At 44.1% G+C, this 18598-nt stretch overlaps 2 protein-coding genes across 3 annotated transcripts in view; both read right to left on the bottom strand.

Annotated features, from left to right (window-relative positions):
* The window catches only part of KDM3B (lysine demethylase 3B), a 47593-nt gene extending 47028 nt beyond the window's left edge, over positions 1-565 (bottom strand). Inside the window, exon 1 of one of the 2 annotated variants that reach the window (XR_012058078.1) lies at positions 235-536. Coding sequence is in view for 1 of the 2 variants with exons in the window: in XM_030283705.4 (XP_030139565.1) it covers positions 235-405 (171 nt within the window). In the remaining variant the exon portion in view is untranslated. Of the gene's footprint in view, positions 1-234 lie in introns of both variants that reach the window. The other variant, XM_030283705.4, reaches the window with a different exon arrangement.
* A 2070-nt stretch (positions 566-2635) lies between these two features.
* On the bottom strand, positions 2636-13969 carry LOC100224313 (C-terminal-binding protein 2). Its single transcript, XM_002191423.7, is given in 10 exon segments — positions 2636-6186; positions 7191-7311; positions 7860-7987; positions 8172-8302; positions 9083-9297; positions 9908-10114; positions 12453-12597; positions 12688-12842; positions 13387-13512; positions 13515-13969. Coding segments are annotated over 10 exon segments (1728 nt in total). The 5' UTR covers positions 13843-13969; the 3' UTR covers positions 2636-6014.
* Positions 13970-18598: the final 4629 nt, after the last annotated feature.

Consider the following 18598-nt stretch of genomic DNA (forward strand, 5'->3'; position numbering starts at 1 on the left):
CACAGGCGGCACCGGACCCTTCACATACCTGCCCGGTCGTTCCGCCGTTGCGCTCGTCGCAGGCCGGACCCGCCGCTTCCAGCCCCGGAGCGCGTCCGGCGGGCCCAGCGCTGCAGGAGGGCTCAGGCGGCCGGCACAGCTCGGCCGCGGAACCCCGCCAGCCCCCAGTCTAGCCCGGCCGACCCGCGGCCTCGTCCACGGTACTATGCGCCCCCCTCCCGCCCCGGGCCTCACCGCCAGGTCCTGGGGCACCGCTCCGCTCATGGCCCTCACGGTGCCGCTCCGCCAGGCCCGTGCGGGCAGCGCAGGCCCCGGCTCCGACCCCGCCGTCTCGCCTTCGCCCGGCCCCGCCGCCAGCAGCAGCAAAAGCCGCTTTCCCACGGGAGAGGCCGCCGCGTCCGCCATCCCCGCCGGGCAGAGGCGCCGCCGTCGCCGAGGCGCTCCGGCCGCAGCCGCCGCCCGAGGCACCGAGAGGCTCCTGCCCCGCGCTGGGCCCGAGCACCGCCCGCCGCCGTCCCGGCGTGCACCGCGCGCTCGGCCCGGCCCCACAAGGCCCTGCGCGGGACGGGCGGGACCGAGCGGTCTGAGGGGCCGGCGAGAGGGACGGTCCGGCAGCGGAGCTGGAGGGTTGGTCGGCGAGACCCGGCGCTCTGAGGGGCCGGTGGGAGGGGCGGAGCAGGAGAGTCGGTCGCTGGGCACTGCCGGGACCCGGCGCCCTGAGAGGCCGGCGGGAGGGATGGCCCGGCGGCGGAGCAGGAGGGTCGGTCGGCGGGCACGGGCCTTGCCCAGCCAGAATCGCTCGCGACCGCCAAGTCTAAAACCTGGAATTATCGCAGAAATGAAGGAGTTTTAACCTAAATTTTGAGGTAAACGCACAGAGGAACCAGTGCCCGCGTCTCAGGCTGTGTCCCACAGACAGCATGAGGAACTGCTGCCGGCCCCAGAGGACCGGCAGCGACTCATAGAGCGGGGTGCTTCACTTTCGAGTGAGGCGGATTTTGGAAAGCGGGTGCATTTAGGAAGTAATTAAGATACAAAATCAGTAAGTTAATGAATTTAGCTGTCATGCCTAGCTAATACATCTGAACACTTATCATGTAGCACAGCACAATGTCCTAAACCTGCCCCTTTTCAACATGAACCACAAAATACTTAAGCATCCTATAGTTAAAAAAATGACATGTGATTTTGTATCTGTTTCTGCTTGTGCAGCAAAGGCACAGTAGCAGTACTAGAAACTGGAATGAGGAACAGATGCTATACTCCATACCAGCACAAGGATAACTGTTGTGTTGCTCTTTTGCATGTATTGTTTCTTCACTCTGGCAGAGTCCCGTTTGACACTGAATTAGCAACAGCAAAGGCAAGTTGCTTGCTTTCACTTCCATTTATTCAAATGATTGTGCACAGTTGTTTCAAGCGGATGACATGTCCACTTTTTTACTTTCTAGTTGAAGGGATGTAATGTACTGACTGGAACATGGGCAAGGCAATGCCCAGTGCCAGTTGAACAACTAGTACACAAAACTTCAAAGTATCATGGCACCAGCACTAGGTGTTCTTGTGCTGTACAGCATCTCTGAGTTTCAATTTGCTACACACCACTAGGTTTACTAACTCCCCTAACCCTGGTTTTTTTTTTAAGTACAGTATACCTACATGAAACATTACTGAATGGTGGCAGAGCCATTATGTCTTGCATCTAAGTGAGTGCCACAGTAAATCCAAGATCAGAACTACATTCTTTGAAGACCAGTCTTTGTCCTCATGTCTAAAGTTTCTTCGCTGAAACAGTAAGATCATCAGCTGTGCAACAGAAATAGTACCACCATGTGAAAGATTCCAAGTGCTCCTATGCCCCTTCCTGTTCCACCAGCTCAGACTCCCATTGCCATGATAAAGCAGACCAGCATTTCCCATCTCCCAAGCATGGTGCTGGGAGAAACCCAATGCCATTCCAATGGCATACAGCACCAGGTGGGCCAACAGTGATGAAATTCACCAATACTAAGGGTTTCCTAAGAGTCATTAATAATTGACTCAGACAGCATAGGTCATAAAGCATGAATTAAATTCAATTTAAAAAATGCCTAACAACTTTTCTATGCTAACCAACCTATATTACAAGTTAGAAAAATTAGTTTCATATGCTGTATGTTAATTTCAAATATTATTTTACTGTGAAAAGGTAAAGACAGCTACTGCTGTTAAACTACATACTTAAATTGCTGCAAAACAGACATCACATTTTCAGCTTGTGAGAAATCAGGTAAGTAACCACCACTCTACATGCAAAGGTGTCCCTTAAGCGCTGAACATGGCTTCTTCTCCAGACTGCCACCTGCACAGCCTTGACTGATGGTCAGTGCTACAGCATACAAATAAAGTAATTTGCCAGAGTGGCTGATCCAGGGACTGGTTTTGTGGAATTTAAATTACTTGAGATGTGGACACTGACCTGTACCGGTTTTCAACCCTCTCTTTCAATACTGTATCTAAGGCTACCCCTTCCACAAACAGCAGCCATGTTCTTTGGAGAACTTTATTAAAATATATCCAAGAAGTAATCAAACGTTTTCTAATGAGCCAGGAGAGAACTTAAGTGAGGAAAACATTTGTACAGAAGACAGTGCTGTAAATTTTTGTTTACATGCTTTATTTCAATGTTTCACAGTTTAATCATTGTCTACAAAAATATATTTCTGAAACTCTGAGTCCTCTATAAAAAAAGCTGGTCAGCAGCAGTGACCCTGACAAACAGAATGTACCTTGGGATAGTGTGAGCACCTCCTGTAAGCAGATTAGTGCAGCTAGGGGACTCCTGCCTCACCCTGGGAGACTTCTGTTCTTTGGAATTAAAGCTCTGCACTAGTTCTGAAGGAAGGCATTAAAAAAAATTCACTCCACTTCTGTATACTGCACTAAGCTTGGGAGGCGGAGCTGCAAGTTCAGTGTATCACACAACAAAGAGCGCTAACAAAGCACTTGGCACTCAGGGAAAGAAGACCTCAGGATGCTTTAGTAACGGTAATTTTTTCTTTGAGCTATCCATTCAAAACAGCCTTTGTCTGGTGATAATAGGTTCAGGCTGTCAGCAGAGGTACAAACAGCACACAAGCAGAGTAATCCTATAAATGCAAAGGGAGTCCTTCTTTGAGTACTAGATGAAGGTTGTTAATTTTTACCTCAACATTTTCTGCTGTGGCTTTAATCAAGAGGAAAATTACTGTCATATCCATTAACAGGTGTACACTGTGTTGGATAGAACAGAGCCACTATCAATGCTGTCAGCTTCAACTCCATGGTACCCATAACTGGAAATATTTCTTACATCATCAATCATTTAATTCCTATGCTTACTAGTCACTAGTCTATCTAGCCACCAAAAATATGAACTGAGAAACTCATGTTTCCCCCAAATGAAATTTTTCTACTCTTCCTCTGCTCAGTTATTTGACTGTCTATAGAGATACTTGCAGTAATGAAGAAAAAAAAATAAATTGCCTCTTCTAAAAAAATAACTCTATCTTGCATTGTGCTCTAGAAAAGACAAAGTCAATGCACTCTGATCCTCAAAGCTCGTAATTAGAAGCCCCTTATCACAAAATCTCAGACCTGAACCCCTAAGCAGGGCAGGAACTTTCAGCAGCAAATAAAGAACAGTTATTGACAGATTGCTTCCCTAATGTGGTAATAGAAGATGAGCTCTCTGAAAACTTTTCTACACCTGCTTGTCAGAGGATCTCTCTGAGCCAGCAGTTTGTGAAATCTGAATTTCCTAGAGATTAGAGAATTCAGGAAAGTGCTGATGGCTATTTTAGGTACACCATCAATCAACGGGCTTCTGACCTCCAGGCTTTTGTTCAGAAAAAGTTCTCCTGTAACTCATGCCTACCACCAGTCTCAGTCAGATCTGCTAGACCTGAGCAGCCATGGAGGTATATGAAGTAGAATCAGAATCATCCACAAAAACATAGAAGCCAAGAACCTTCACTGAGACAAATACCTTATCAAAAAAAGACACACAGCACTAGAAAACTAGTATTATCTCACTAATACTAAGCAACTAAAGTGTAGAATTTTCAAGAAAACACCTGAATTTTACTTCTTGACTATTTTCGTTTCTTGAACTGCTGGGGGGAGTGGAGAAGGGGAGGAGAAAGGAATTAATCACTGTATTAGTAGTAAGCCACTATAGAGAAGGCAGTATTGGAAAAAAAATTTAAACCAGAAAAAAAAAAATCTGAGAACTTAGTTATTCTGAAAGCTTTCCTTACCTTCCTAAACTAAACAGCCTAAACAGAAGATTTTGTCCATACTTCAAGTTATTTTTCCAGTCTGCTCCCATCTGTTCAGCTTCCAGTAACAGACACAAAACAGAGAATAATCAAGGGAGGCAGAGAAACCCACACATAGGGTATGCCTCCCATATAGCACCTACTTTAATATATCCAAACAACATGAACAAATCAATCAGATATTGTTACATCTTGTGCATGGAAAGGCTATAACTGAAGTGCAACAAGATGAAATTAAAGATGTGAAATAAAAGAAAAGTCTTCTCCTGTGGAACCTCTTTGCTGAAGACTCCACACCCCTCAAAGAAGCAATTCATATTCAGTCATTTGTGAAATGGAGAAGACTTGCTAGCAACAATCCTGCCTTGGCTTCAGGTGAAAAACAGCAAGTATTAATTCTCCTTTTAGTATCACAAAGCTTATTCATGTAAAACTGCTGTCTTGCATTGTCCTGCTGCCCTGCCCTGCTATAGAGATGCAGTATATCACAAAATCATAGAATGTGCTGAGTTGGAAGGGACCCATCAGCATCATGGAGTCCAACTCCTGGCCTTGCACAGGACACCCCAAGAATCCCACCATGTACCCACAAGCATTGTCCAAACACTTCTTAAACTCAGATAGGCTTGGTGCTGTGCCAGCCTCCCTGGGGGAATCTATTCCAGTGCTTAGCCACCTTCTGGTTGATAAACTTTTTCCTGACTGTTAAAAGCTGCCTTCTCCACCAGCATAGACAAGTGGGACGTTATTTCTAGCTGATGCAATTATGCAAAAAGAAAAAAAAAAAAAATCTGTATCTTAAAGCTTAGAATTCTAGTTTGATGGATCCCTTCTGGATAAACACTGCCACAGACTACGAGGTACTTGTGTGTGAGGAACCACCAAATGCAGCTGCACTTTATTGCTACTTGCTGTCTCTCAGTGCATGCTTTTCCTATTTCAGCATTTTTTTACCTTCTCCAAGTTACAGACTCCAGGGTGAAAAATTCTGAAGCCTCACAAGCATGGTTGCTGCCAAAATACAGTTGATGACATTTTAATCCCTTCCAAACTATTTAAGAGACTGGCTTTGACAGTGTGACTTTTAACTTCAGGCCGAGAACTGCATAGAGAAAACTTTGTATGGTCAAGAATTAACAGTGCCTGTGCTATGCCTGTTCTCACAGGAAACGTTAATTAAAACAAGCGAAGTAACACACAGAGCTTAACCTGGCTGCCTTCTATCAAGGGCATAATGAAGACAATAGTCACAACTTCTCCAATTCCCTAATATTTTTTCTAATATTCCCCATGGCTACACTTAAAAGAGGTTCAGCCAAATTAAATTTAAGCTACAAGTCACAACTGAAAAGTATGCACTTAAGTTTGGAACACCAAGGACCATCCCTGATCAGGTGGCTTCACTTCCGTTTTCAAGCACTCAAAGACAGTTCCCTGTCACAGAAAACTGAAGCAGATACATGGGAGAACTGATACATTAAGCCAAGAGGAGGCAAGGTCACTGCTGCCATGCCCCAGAGAAGGAGAAAGATTCATTAAGAAATTATAACTAAAAGGTTACAAAATAAAGGCAAGAGCTAAAGTCTGTCGCAATGAAATGCATTCTCCTGTCCCATGTGAACAGGAAACAGTGTCTGTAGGGTATTAAAGAAGGTCCTAGGAGGAGATGCCCTCCTACTTTTTTCTGCTGCCAAAGGAGAGGAGAGAAACACACTGCTATTGGTCAGCAGGAATCTCTCTGTCTGCATCCAGTTTGCTTGTCTCTCCTGGGGAAGGAGTACGTGGTGCAGAGTGAGAAACAGGAGGGATCCCATGAGCTACAATCCCTTCCACTACTGGTGATTCTGTTAGCCCAGGGTTGGCTACTCCCACTACTCCTGGAGGAAACCTAAAACCAACAAAAACATAGCAATTACAAGCTTGCCCAACAGACTTATTCAAAGGAAAAGGAGACATGCTAAAAACAAACCCCTCTTTCTAACAGAAACACTCTGAGATAGAACATAGGAAAAGTCTCCAGAGCTGAAGAGTAGCAGTGGTATCCTAATGCCAAATGGCACCTGTTTGCAGACAGGCCCAGACAGTCTGAGGTCACGTACTAAGCATTTGAAGACAGATACAAAGTTTATCTGCAGCTGAAAAGATGGTGAGGCACTCTATGAAGGTACCTGGAGGGCTAGGAATTCCCTCCCCATCAGCAGGAAAGTTGTAAGCTGCAGTTATCCTTCACTGGGCTCCAAGGCAGAAAAAGTAAGAAGCTGAACTAATAAAACATGAATTGTTAATGAACTATTCTTCCATCGCTTCCATTCTGCTTCCCTATGCTTCCCTTTCTCTCTATAAATACATCTCAACTCCTCTATATCTCTCATAGAAGGAAGGAAAATATATTTCCTACTTTGCAGACGGAAGACAAACAGAAGGGAAGTAACCTGTCCACAATCACTTTGCAGGTTTGTAACAGATAAACTCAAATACACTCTGTTTAGACTACTGAACAAATCCATGGGACAGTGACTCAGTAATAGTCTGTATCTGGCTACATGTAAGAACTGTGCTTTGTTTTTATATATCCCTAATGCTATGCACAACTTCTAATGTAGAGCTGCAGACCTTTTTTGGGACATTCAGCAGACTTTCTTATATTAAAGTATCTCTTGGGAATGTCTTCCAAGGATTTGGAAATATTGACCAGTATGCAGCTGGAATTTAATATGACCAAGTACATGTTAAATACTTGTACAACTTTAGAAGTGCTGCTGTTAAGTTTTGGGAAAGTGCTCATATAGAGTATATAAGAACAGAGACATACCTGTTTGCAGGTACAAGCAGTTCTCAAATCCCTTTCTTACTTCAGCAGGAAGATATGCTTGGATAACCTATGTATCTCACCTGTAAGCTGCAGCTCCGTTGAGTTCTGGGTGGACAGTTGCAGGATCAATATTGGACCACTGAGCTGCTAACAGCAAATACTCCTTATTAACACAGTTTCTCAAAGCGTCAGGTATATGACCTGCAAGGGCACCAAGAATGACAAAAAAAAAAAAAAAAAACAGAAAACAGGTAGGAGAGACTTGTTCCCTGCAGCATTTACAAAGGAAAGTAAAAAGGAAAAGTGCAAAATCTTTTCATCCACTTCCACAAGATAACACTGGGTATGGGAGACTCTCCTCTAATCATCTGGTGTCTGGGGATGGCAAGAAACTGATCTTTTCCTCCCACTTCTATGTTCATGTGAAAATTATTGCCACAAACTGCAGCTGCCAAGCCTCAACTTTTTCAAGAGACAACATGTACCACTCAATGAAAAAAACATACAGTAAAACTGTCAATGGAATTATTGCAAAGGATTAGGAAGACGCAGGTAAAAAGGCTTTCCCAGGCAAAGAACCACTCTGGCATTAGGTACAAGAATTCTCAGAAGGCAAAGATACAATTATCAACTTACACTCCAGGGCCAGAAACCACTTAATGAGTCTTTTCAGAATAATCAGCAGAATCCTTGCAGTGAGCTAACAAAAAAACACTAATTCAGCAGCAGCTGCAAATCTTCTTCATTACCTGTAATAGCTCTGCGGATCTCTTTAGCTGCATCTTCTCTGGATTCAATAGAAGCCTGTTCACTGTACCAGGCAGTGTGAGGGGTGCAGATAACATTGGGTGCATCTTTTAACGGCCCCTGAGCAAAACTGGGGGGAAGAAGAAGTTTTTTTTTCCAGAAGTGATAACCCCATCTGTCCTCTTGGACATCACTGCAACCCAAATAACAACAACAAAAACCACAAAAAAACCCCAAACCCGCCATACTGCCAAAAGTACCATCCAGTGTAGGTGAACCACCAGACACCAGCAGGCATGCAGGTACAACATTACCTGAAAGGCTCAGACTCATGCACATCCAATGCTGTTCCTCTGATTCTCCCCTCTTTCAAGGCTTGTGCTAAGGCTTTCTCATCTACCAGCCCTCCCCGGGCTGTGTTCACTAAGAAGCAGCCCTGACGCATCTGGAAGAAGAAAAATAGTACATGCATTGAGAATGAGACTTTTAATGGAAGCTAAGTGAATCTTGGGAAGTCTACTGGAAATGAGCAGGAATCTGCAGTGACTAGATGAGGTCTGGAGGAACTAGGAGGGCTTTCACTGCAAAGCTTACCACAGGGGAAATGCCTGCAAGCAATGCTTGAGAAATTTGCTTTAAAAATCAACAAACAAAACCACAAGACAACAAGAGCAAAAGTGGGACTCTCAAGTTCTGCACTCCATATTCAACCTACTACATTAAAAAAAAAAAGAGGACAGGAACCATGGTTCAAGTATACAGCTACACAAAACTGGACTACAATGTCCAAATGTCTCTCATAATAGCACTGGAAAGCATTCATAGACTGTTTAGTCTGAGACTGGCTTTGCAGTGGGCTTGGGCAGAGAGGCTTTGGCAGTGCTGTGTAAAACAATGCACACAGTCCCAGCCACACCACATCTAGGTCTAACCAGTGCAGTAAATTATTTTAAAGATAATTTTAAATTATGGAATCACCTAAAATATTCTTTATAAAGGAAACTACTTTGCAAGAAGAGCCAATCCTATTCTTCTCTTAACATAAAATTCTATACAGCACAAAGCACAGGCACCCGGATCCACACGCTCCCAGCCTCCAAAGGCAGCAGGAGGCACACAACAGAGGCAGCAGGATTCACATGCTCTCAGCCTCTGTGAAAGCAGCAGTTTCGGTTTGCATTCATTTCCACAGTGCTCTGTGGGGGAAATCAAGCTCCTGCTGCACCTGTTTAATAGTGAAGTCATTGATGAGGTGATGGTTATGTTCATTCAGGCTGCAGTGCAATGTGATGCAATCGCTGTGCATTAGTAGATCCTGCAGGGTTCCTACTCGTTGTAAACCCAAGGATCGCTCCACTCCATCCGGCAGATAAGGATCATAGAAAATCACGTTGAAGCCAAAGGACTTGGCTCGCAGAGCCACTGCCTGTCCAACTCGGCCTTCACAAAAGAAAACCCACAATCATCAAGGAAAGGTAAAACAAACTTTAAAAACAAGATAATGGGGTAGACTGGGAGCCTACACTGAAGTTTACTACCAGGGCCCAAGGTATTGCAGCCCTGGAAACTCCTAGGATTGCTATAGGGATCCAGAGGAGGCTTTTCAGTGCTTCTCCTATGTAACTAATTCTAGTTCTTCCCCATGCAATAGCCAGAGTGTAGTCAAGAAGCAGTTCTGTTTTCAAACCAAATCTAGACTCTGAGACAGAGATAATAATCTGGCTACAAGAACTTGGGGAAGGAATTGGTAGCCACCTTCCAGGCAGCTTTGCTACTGATACAGAACCTAGCATAGAGGGAAACAGTCACTGAGAAGAGCTGTGTAAGTGTTCCAATTCTTCTAATCATATGAAATCAAAAAAAGAGTACCCAATCCCCTGACATATACCCAGCTCTTGAAGATATTCAGAATAGGGCACTAGCATTCCTTAGGAGTCAGTATGTTTCACAATGAACAGTTGTAGAATTACGACTTTTCTCAGTATGTGACTCTTAGCTTCCCAAAAATGCTCACAGTTCGCTTTTCAGTCTAACAATTCCCATCACTTACCTAGTCCAATGATGCCCAAAGTCTCCCCACGGATACGCACAGCACCTCCAGCCACCTCTCGAATCTGTTCTACGCTTGAGGCTCGATTCCCTTCCCGCAGAGCCTGATGTAGCCAAGTAACACGGCGATAGAGGTTCAAGATGTGGCAGAGGGTAGAGTCAGCAGTCTCCTCTACTGAGGAGGAAGGGATGTTGCAAACTGCAATGCCTAGAAAGCCATAGAGGTCATATAAGATTTTTAGCTTCACAATCCTAAATCAACATAAAGCTCTTTAAGGACGAATGCTGAAAGATAATTGAGTACTCCAGAACTCAAGAAACACAGGATTAATTTCAGAACCTCATTCTACAACACAGATATGACCAGCCATCTTTTCAATCCCCCAGGAAATACCATTCCTTCCTTATAAATATCTATTTGATTGACACATTCACCAGAAAAACAAACAAACTGAAATGAGAAAACTGGGCCATACAAGCGATACAATCAACTAACTGTTTTAAAAGACCTGCAATCAAAAAGATGCACTCCTTCCACAGATACTCCTGACAAATTAACAGGCAGATTATAGAAGAATTGAGACAGATGGCTGAGCTCCTCATGCCTCATGGTCCAGATGCTCATTGCGAGCATCAGCCTCCCCAGGAACAACAATAAGTAACTAACTCATTAAATGCATACAGAAGTCCCAGGAGCTTCTCTACATCCATTTGAAGTTAAGCTTAAAAATAACAACACATAACACTCCCACGCTAGAATAACACACAAACACAAGGACCATAAAACCCATGGCTACAACTATTAAGTAAATTAGTAATGCAAACAGAGTTGAAGTCCTAAAAGCATAAATTACTGTCAGAAAAGGGAAAGATGGAACACTGTATGAAAATCTGGTTGAAGTCCTGAGCAGTCTATGAAAAAAAATAGGAGGTGAGAGGCTAGAAACATACCATTTAATTCCTGCTATCCTTCATTTGACAAACCAGCGAAGAAATAAAAATAATTAGACAGAAAAATTGTTTCTTCCCAAACATAACCCTAGTCACTTGCCAAACCAAGGCAACTCTTGTACCTCAAAAGCCCACCACCTAGCTAAAAACTAGAAGTAAAATCCAGGCAATGGTTGAAGGCATCACTGTTTCGTAAGCCTAGTCAGAGGAGACATTCGGCTAAACTCAGACCATATTTTCCCATGAGAATTAGGAGAGCAATGATGACAGACAATCCCAGATATCCAACTGGTTTTCTCTATCTAACTATTTCCAATTTTGCCATAATACCACACAGACAACTCAGATGACATGAGTTCTGTTACACAGCCAGACAGAGATTTGTGTTAACATACAGAATTATACCTAAATGTAAAACAGCCCTTTGGTCTGAAGATTCAGAACACACAAGGAAAAATATCTTACCTCTGAATGAATTAGAAGGCCTTGCTAAGCATTAAAATAACTCTTAACTACCCATTAAAAAGCAAATCTGGCCACATGTAAGGGTCATCACACTGTCGCTCCAAGGCAAAAGTGGCAAGCAACAGTCTGATGGTGAAGGAATATTGACTCGTTTCACCTTCGATTAATAAATGCAGTGGGGGAAAAGCGAAATCTTTGAATCTGAATGAATCAAAGATATGGATGGTAACCTTAAGTAGAGAAGCATTAAGACTACGTTAGGTTCCAAATTCAGCACAAATATGGCTGGATGAAAGCCAAGGACCTTGACAGGAACTCTTGAGACTATTCCTTTGAATCATCCAAGTGAAAAGGCTCTTTTGACCTAATTCAAGCACTAGCCCAATACACACTCTTCATTTATTAGAAATTCACCTGTTCTTACAGATCTGAAAATTGCAATGCTTGCCTATTTCAACTGTATATACTAATACCTGTATTTGATTTAAGCTTAACAAAACCTGCACTATATTAAGGAAACTTTAGACTCCCTTACACTTATAAAACTTAAAAAAGAAGGGGAAGGATACTTAAGTGATCCATCTCACCTAGGAGACTAAAAGGTCCAGAAGTCTCACTGCCATCTGTTTAATAAATAGCATCTTCTTGTCACCTGATCCACTTTTCACATGCCTAGGATTCTAAAGGGATAACTAATAAAGTTTTTTATCAGAACCTATTTGCATATACAAAATTAAGAAGAAAACTCATGAAGCATTTACAATGAGTTTATCCTGCATCAGCATTTGCAGGCAGCTTTCAAACATCAGTTTGCTCAGGGGTCACAAAAAGACCAAAGTCACCTCACCAAAAGTTACCTAGACATCATATTCAGATTCTTGAATCCCAAACAACAACAAAGACACCAACATCAATAGCAGAGCAATCTGAAAACTGAAAATCTTTCTTTTAAGCCACCTACCCGCCCATCTATTGGTCAGCTTCCTAAAGATACATGATACTGAGCAGCTCCAAATCTTTTTACATAGAAGTTTTTAAATGCACTCAGCTCATAAAGCACAAAAAGATGTGCAGTGTTCCATTTCACATTCAGTTCTGAACACAACAGATACCTAACAGCATTATCATACCTAATTCGGCAGCAGATTTGATGTCAACATTGTCATAGCCACTGCCAATACGCACAATGACCCTGAGGGCTTTGAATTTCTCCAGATCCTGACGAGAAAGGGTAATGGTGTGATACATCAGAGCTCCTACTGCCTCATTCAGCACCTATAACAAAAACCAGTCCAAATCAATATCTGGTTTGGTTACCTAAGAGGCAAAACTCTACTTCTGAATCTTGCACATCTTCTTGCCCACCTTTTCATGGATTTCCTGAGTTGACTGAGCATCACAAAATGCCACTGTAGCAACATCCTTCAAGATGGGCATCTCCACAGTGCAATCTCGTCCATCCAGGAGTGCAACCAGTGGCCGTGCTGGCATTGGGCCATTCACAATAGGAGGCCGTATGCCTATTAAGAAAGTCAGCAGGAGTGATTACATGAAAGACAAGAATTCTGGAACCCTCATCTGCTAGTCCAATAAGTTGCTAATAGTATTGAGGAACAGATGAGGCAAAGAAAAAGACATGAATACGAAACAAACACAGGGAAAAGACGCTGGGAAAAAAAAGCACAACCACCTCTATCACTACATAGATGAAGGAAAATAAAGCATGCATTATCAATAATAATATATAAGTGATCTGCTCAGCAGCATGTCATCTTACTCCTGGCTCCTGAAACGAGTTGACAAAGTCGCTTCACAACTCCTTCCCAGTAACTGGCCCTCCCTCCATCCCAGCATGCCCAGGTAATATTTCCCCCTTAAGTGAGCAGAACTTGTACATCCACAGAGCCTCCGGCCCTTTCCAGAAGGCCGCGGGCAGCACCTCCGCGGGCGGCGGGGCCCTGCTCGCCACCGGCCGGGCGGACGCTGAGCCCCACGGGCGCGCAGCGGGTCCCGCGGGGGCAGATGCCGCTTCCGCGGTTGCCGAGAGGCGCCCGCCCCCCTCACCTTCGCAGATCCGGTCCAGACGCTGTCGCTTCACTTTGTGCCGGTCCATGAACCGCGCGGGGCCGCGCCGCCCTCGGCGCCGCGGGAGGACCCGGGACCCGTCACCGGCCGCCCGCGCCGCTCCGCGGAACCGGAAAGGCGCGGCCGGGCCCACGCGAGCGACACCGCCGCTGCTGAGGTGCTGCGCGCTTCCGCTTCCGGTGGCGGCCAGGGGCCGTGCGCCGTGCGGGCCCGGAGCGGGCAGCGGGGCCGGGCCGGGCTCGCTCGCTCGGTGCTCCTGGGCCACAGCGGCTCCCGGAGCGGACCAGGAGGGCGCTTACAAAAAGCTGGGAGGTGCATCCTGGGACGTAGCTGCAGGTCTTCGTAGAAAGCTCTCTGTGCATGAGACAACGGGGAGTCATTCAGATCGGTTCTGCTTCTGTTTTGCCACTCTTGGGTCTCCCACACCTGTCCCATGCTTCTGGGAGTGGAGCAGCGCTGCAATACCCGCTTGTCCTGAGAATCCAATACATAAATCACCACAAGGACATCACTAAGCAAATTCTGTACAATTTATTGAAGAAAAATTAAAGCCATTTATTACACAAACGTTCCTGGTACCTGATGTGAAGTTCATACGGTTGATCTACATTCACACGGCCCTTTTCTTAAATACCTCCCACATTCAGATAAACCACTATGTTTTAACAGATCTGTGTGCATTCCTCTTGCTCTGTGTTGGAGTTAGGTGGGCAAAAAGCAACGTGATAATTGGAACCACCACCTGGCGACTATGTGTTGGGATGAATGGGCTAAAAGCAAATGACTGTGTAGAGGAGGACTAAACAGGAAGCTGGGAATAACCTTTGCTAAACAGGTGTGAGCACTCCAGTGATCGTCTGGCATGACCCCTCGGGGTTTAGCCATGGGTTTGTGGCTGTCCTGGCTGCTGCCTGCCTGTGCTGACACTCACTCGAGCAGTTAAATAATAGCAAGGTAAGAATCTTTGGCAAAGATAGAGTGCTTAGAAAAATGTGTTTCAAGGCCCACTGGGTTAGACAACCCTTAAATATCTTGGATTATTTAATAAACTGGTTGAAATGGTGACAAAACCATGAACAGTGGCTCTGATACCAGGAACCTGGAAGAGTCAAAAACCCACCTATGTGGAAAGAGACAAGAGGATAGGCTAAGGAATGTGAATTAATTAACTGGCCTGTAATTAAAAAAATAATCTGGTGCATGTAAGTTGTTTGTGGCAATCAGTGAGACTACTACTTGTTTCCAACAGTTTGTCAAGAATTAATCCAGTGTCTGTGCTATATGTGGCTACTAAAAAAAATTGGGTAGTTTTACCCATTTGGCTTGCATGCCAAACCTCAGAGGCAAGCCTTCTAACACAGTACCGAAGCAGCCCTAGTCTTCTGGAGCACAATTGCCTATGGCCCAGGGAGTCTCCCTTTACATTTATGCTGTCTGACCTTCATGTCTACATAAAAAACCTCAGTGAAAATCTCCCTGAGTGCATTCCTCCTCACCTGTCAACACCTCTCCCTGAGGTATCCTCCTCACCTGTCAACACTCTAGCTAATAGCTCTTCAGAAAAGTACTTTGTTGGATGTTAAAACAAAACAAAACAAAACAAAACAAAACAAAACACACACAGAAAAAAAAAAAAAAAACCCAAAAAACCCCCAGAAGGAATAGGAGGCAAGAGAGGATTTTCCTGAGGATAGACAAAGAAATTGAAAATCCTAGAAATCCTATTGCCAGAGGCAAAATTAGTAAAGAAGGCCTTATCTATCTGCATACAGCTACTCTGTCCTGTGGTCCAAAGTCCTGCCATATATCAGAATCATAGAATAATAGCATATGCTTAGTTGGAAGAGACCCATCACAATCATCAAGTCTGACTCCTGGCCCTGCACAGGATGTGCCAAGGATCCCATGATGCGCCTGAGAACATTGTCCAAACACTTCTTGAACTCAGGTGCTTGGTTCTGTGACCGCTGTCCTAGGGAGCCTGTTCCAGTGCTTTGGGTGAAAAACCTTTCCCTGATACCCAACTTAAACCTCCCTGACTCAGCTCCATGCCTTTTCCTCAAACCCTGTCACTGGTCACAAGAGTGAAGTGATTGGCACCTGCCCCTCTGTTTCCCCTCATAAGAATGTTGAAGACTGCAATGAGGTCTCCCCTCAGTCTCCTCCCAGCTGAACAAACCAAGTGACCTGAGCTGTCATAAGCTTCCCCTCCAGTCCCTGCTCTACCCTTTTGGCCTCCTTTGGATAGTCTCTTGTAGCTTAATGTCTTCTTAACATTGTGGTGTCCAAAACTGCACACAGTACTCAAGATGAGGCTGCACCAGTGCAGAGTAAAGCAGGACAATCACCTCCCTTGACTGGCTGGCAATGTTTTGCTCGATGCACCCCAGGACATGGTTGGCCCCCCTGGCTGCCAGGGCATACTGTTGACTCAGTAGGAGCAGCTTGTACCTCAGTCTTTCCTGGTAGTCTCTAAAGCACATAATGCTGCTGATAAGATGTAAACAGCCCTGTGCTGCTGCCCTGCCATGTGCCCAGCTCTTTCACAAGCAAAGAGGAGAAAATTTAAAGAAGTGATTAAAATAAGAACCTACAGGAGTGATTAAAATAAGAACCTACTGGCTCGTGTTCTGTGTTCCACAGCACTGAAAAGCAATGAAGGTGTCAGCAGAGTGGGATCACTAATCTTTGTGGCCTAATGTGGCTTTGAGTCCTCTGTCTCATTGCTTGAATGAATAGAAGTCCAGTCCATTTCACTGTGGAAAGCAGCTGCAGGACTGCTGCTGAAACAAGGGGAAATAATATAATCCATGTTCTTTAACTTGATTGTTTTAATACCTGTTTAAGTACCTTCCCACAGGCATTTTACTTTCCTACAGTAAAGTAAAACTTTCCTACAGGAAAGTAAAATATTTGATTTGGTTCCTATCCTGCTTTTGGCACAGATCAGTGAGAGGAGGCATGGCCAATACCCCAATATTATTTGATATCACCTCACATCATTGCTAGGGGCAGAGAAAGGAACTCTCACTTCTGAGGAGAAGGGCTTCCTTCTGATGGGAGAAAGCATGGTAGGGAAGAGTCAGTCAGTATTGTCGGACTTTCAGTGCAAATAATACCTGTCATTATTAATATTGTTGCTTTTACTGTTCCTTATCTCATTCCTGTTTCTTATATCCACCCGTAAGCTTTGCCTTTTGTTCTTCCAATTGAAGGAAGGCAGGGGAGCAAGCAGCGCAGTTTTAGTGGGAGAACTAAATTGGGAAATACTCTTCCAAAACCAAGACAGTTCCATTATTTTTCTGACTATATTGAACAGCTACAACCCCTAAGGCCTGGGTCTGTCTTGCCACTGCCAGATGCACTGTCCTGCAAGCTAATTAAGCTCCACTTGAGACAAGGAGAGACAATATGCATCATGGATATATCTGGATCAGAAAAATAGGCTCACAGTGCATCACTTAAATGTCTTTGAATCAAAATATAGTGTAATGCACTATTAAAACTACTCATTTTGTCAGTTCTTTCCTCTGAAAAAAATTTAGACTTAAGGTAGTAGAGCAGTGCTGTTATAAGCTACTCCTCCTTTCTTCTCTTGAAAAAGTACTTTTGCTTTCCTTTTACAAATAATTTTTCTTCTGAGCTGCTCATGCCTTAAATTGATTCTGTCCCAAGCATGTGCACACTAACCATTGCCTTAACTAGTTGATGAAAATTGACTTAGTCTCTGATCCAACATATTTGTACTAGTCAATACAGACTCTTATAGATAACCTGTTCCAGCACTGCACCAATATCTTAGTGAAAAAAACTTTCATAGCATTCAGCTCGAACAACCCAAGATGGAATTTATGGCCATCATAATTTCTTGTATTACCTGCCATTTGGGTTTATCACCTTTGTATCTCACCTTTAAGTAGCTGTAGGGTGGTAGTAGATGGTCTCTCAAACAAGCCCAGGTTTGATAATAATTTGTAGGTCATGTGCTACCATCTTAGTAGCCCTCCCTTGGACCCTCTCTTGTTCCTCCACATCCCTCTTGAACCTCAGGGGCAGGATACTGCACACAGCATTCCAGGTGTGGCCACTCCACTGCTAAGTAAACATTAATAACTTCTTTCAGTCTCTGGCCATGTTCTTCCTAATACAGTGTGGTGTGTGGGTTGTTTTATTCACAATCATATCTTACTGGTATCCATGGCAACTTCCAGGTCCTTCCAGCAGGACTGCTTCTCATCCACTCAGTCTTCAGCCAGGAAAGATGTATGGGGTCACTGTGCCCTGTTTCAGAACTCAACAGTCCTTCCTAAACATCATAAGGCACCTGTTGACCCAGTTCTTTCATTTCTCAAAGTCCCTCTAGACTGAAGCTATATTGTACAGCATGTCCATTGCTCAACCCAAATTTTTTATCATCATAAATTTCTTAGTTCCATTTTCCTGTAGAATGACTTACAATTATTCTCACAAAAGATATCGTCTACCCATGACTGTATGACTGTACTTAATAAGACAGACACCTAAACATCTCTGACCTTCCTGCTGTGACCCACACTGAGGGTAAAATACAAGGGCAGCTTTGAATTCTTTACTCATAGGAACAAAAAAAAAAAAACTGTCTGTGCCAGAAGTGGCCAAGTATCCCAGGAACTGAAACACAAAACTATTGGTAGCTGCTATAGATGTCAAACCCCTGAACCTTCTTCAGCAATGAGCAGCCAGAGCTGTTTAGGGCACTAGCACTCATGCTAGGAAATGGAGGAGTTTTTTATTTGGTTTTCCATAAATATAGACATCAACCTATGCTGGGTTGTTTGCATTAGGTTAATATTTCTGTAGTGTACAGGTGTTACTATTAGCTGTGAACGTCTGCTGTCTGTCTCTAGCCCTGTAAAGAGCAGAGTGTGGTGCTGTAAATATTAACTGAGGCAGAGAAGTGTTTGCTCAGCCCTCCTCTGTGCTACCTCCCCCAGTAGTTCTCTGATAGTACTCCTGACAAATGGCCAAGACTCAGCATCTTTTGCACTTCCCAGTAACGTGCTCTGGTTTTGACTCAAGAAGGGTTGTAGTGGTCAAATCCTGAAAAAAAGCAGCAGAAGCACCAGCATGCAGTAATCTTCATAGGATTAATACTATACAAAACAAGGTGCAACTAAGTAACTCAGCACCTACAGCAAACAAAATACTTCCT

Source organism: Taeniopygia guttata, chromosome 13 (assembly GCF_048771995.1).
Source record: "Taeniopygia guttata chromosome 13, bTaeGut7.mat, whole genome shotgun sequence".
NCBI classification, from domain to species: domain Eukaryota; kingdom Metazoa; phylum Chordata; class Aves; order Passeriformes; family Estrildidae; genus Taeniopygia; species Taeniopygia guttata.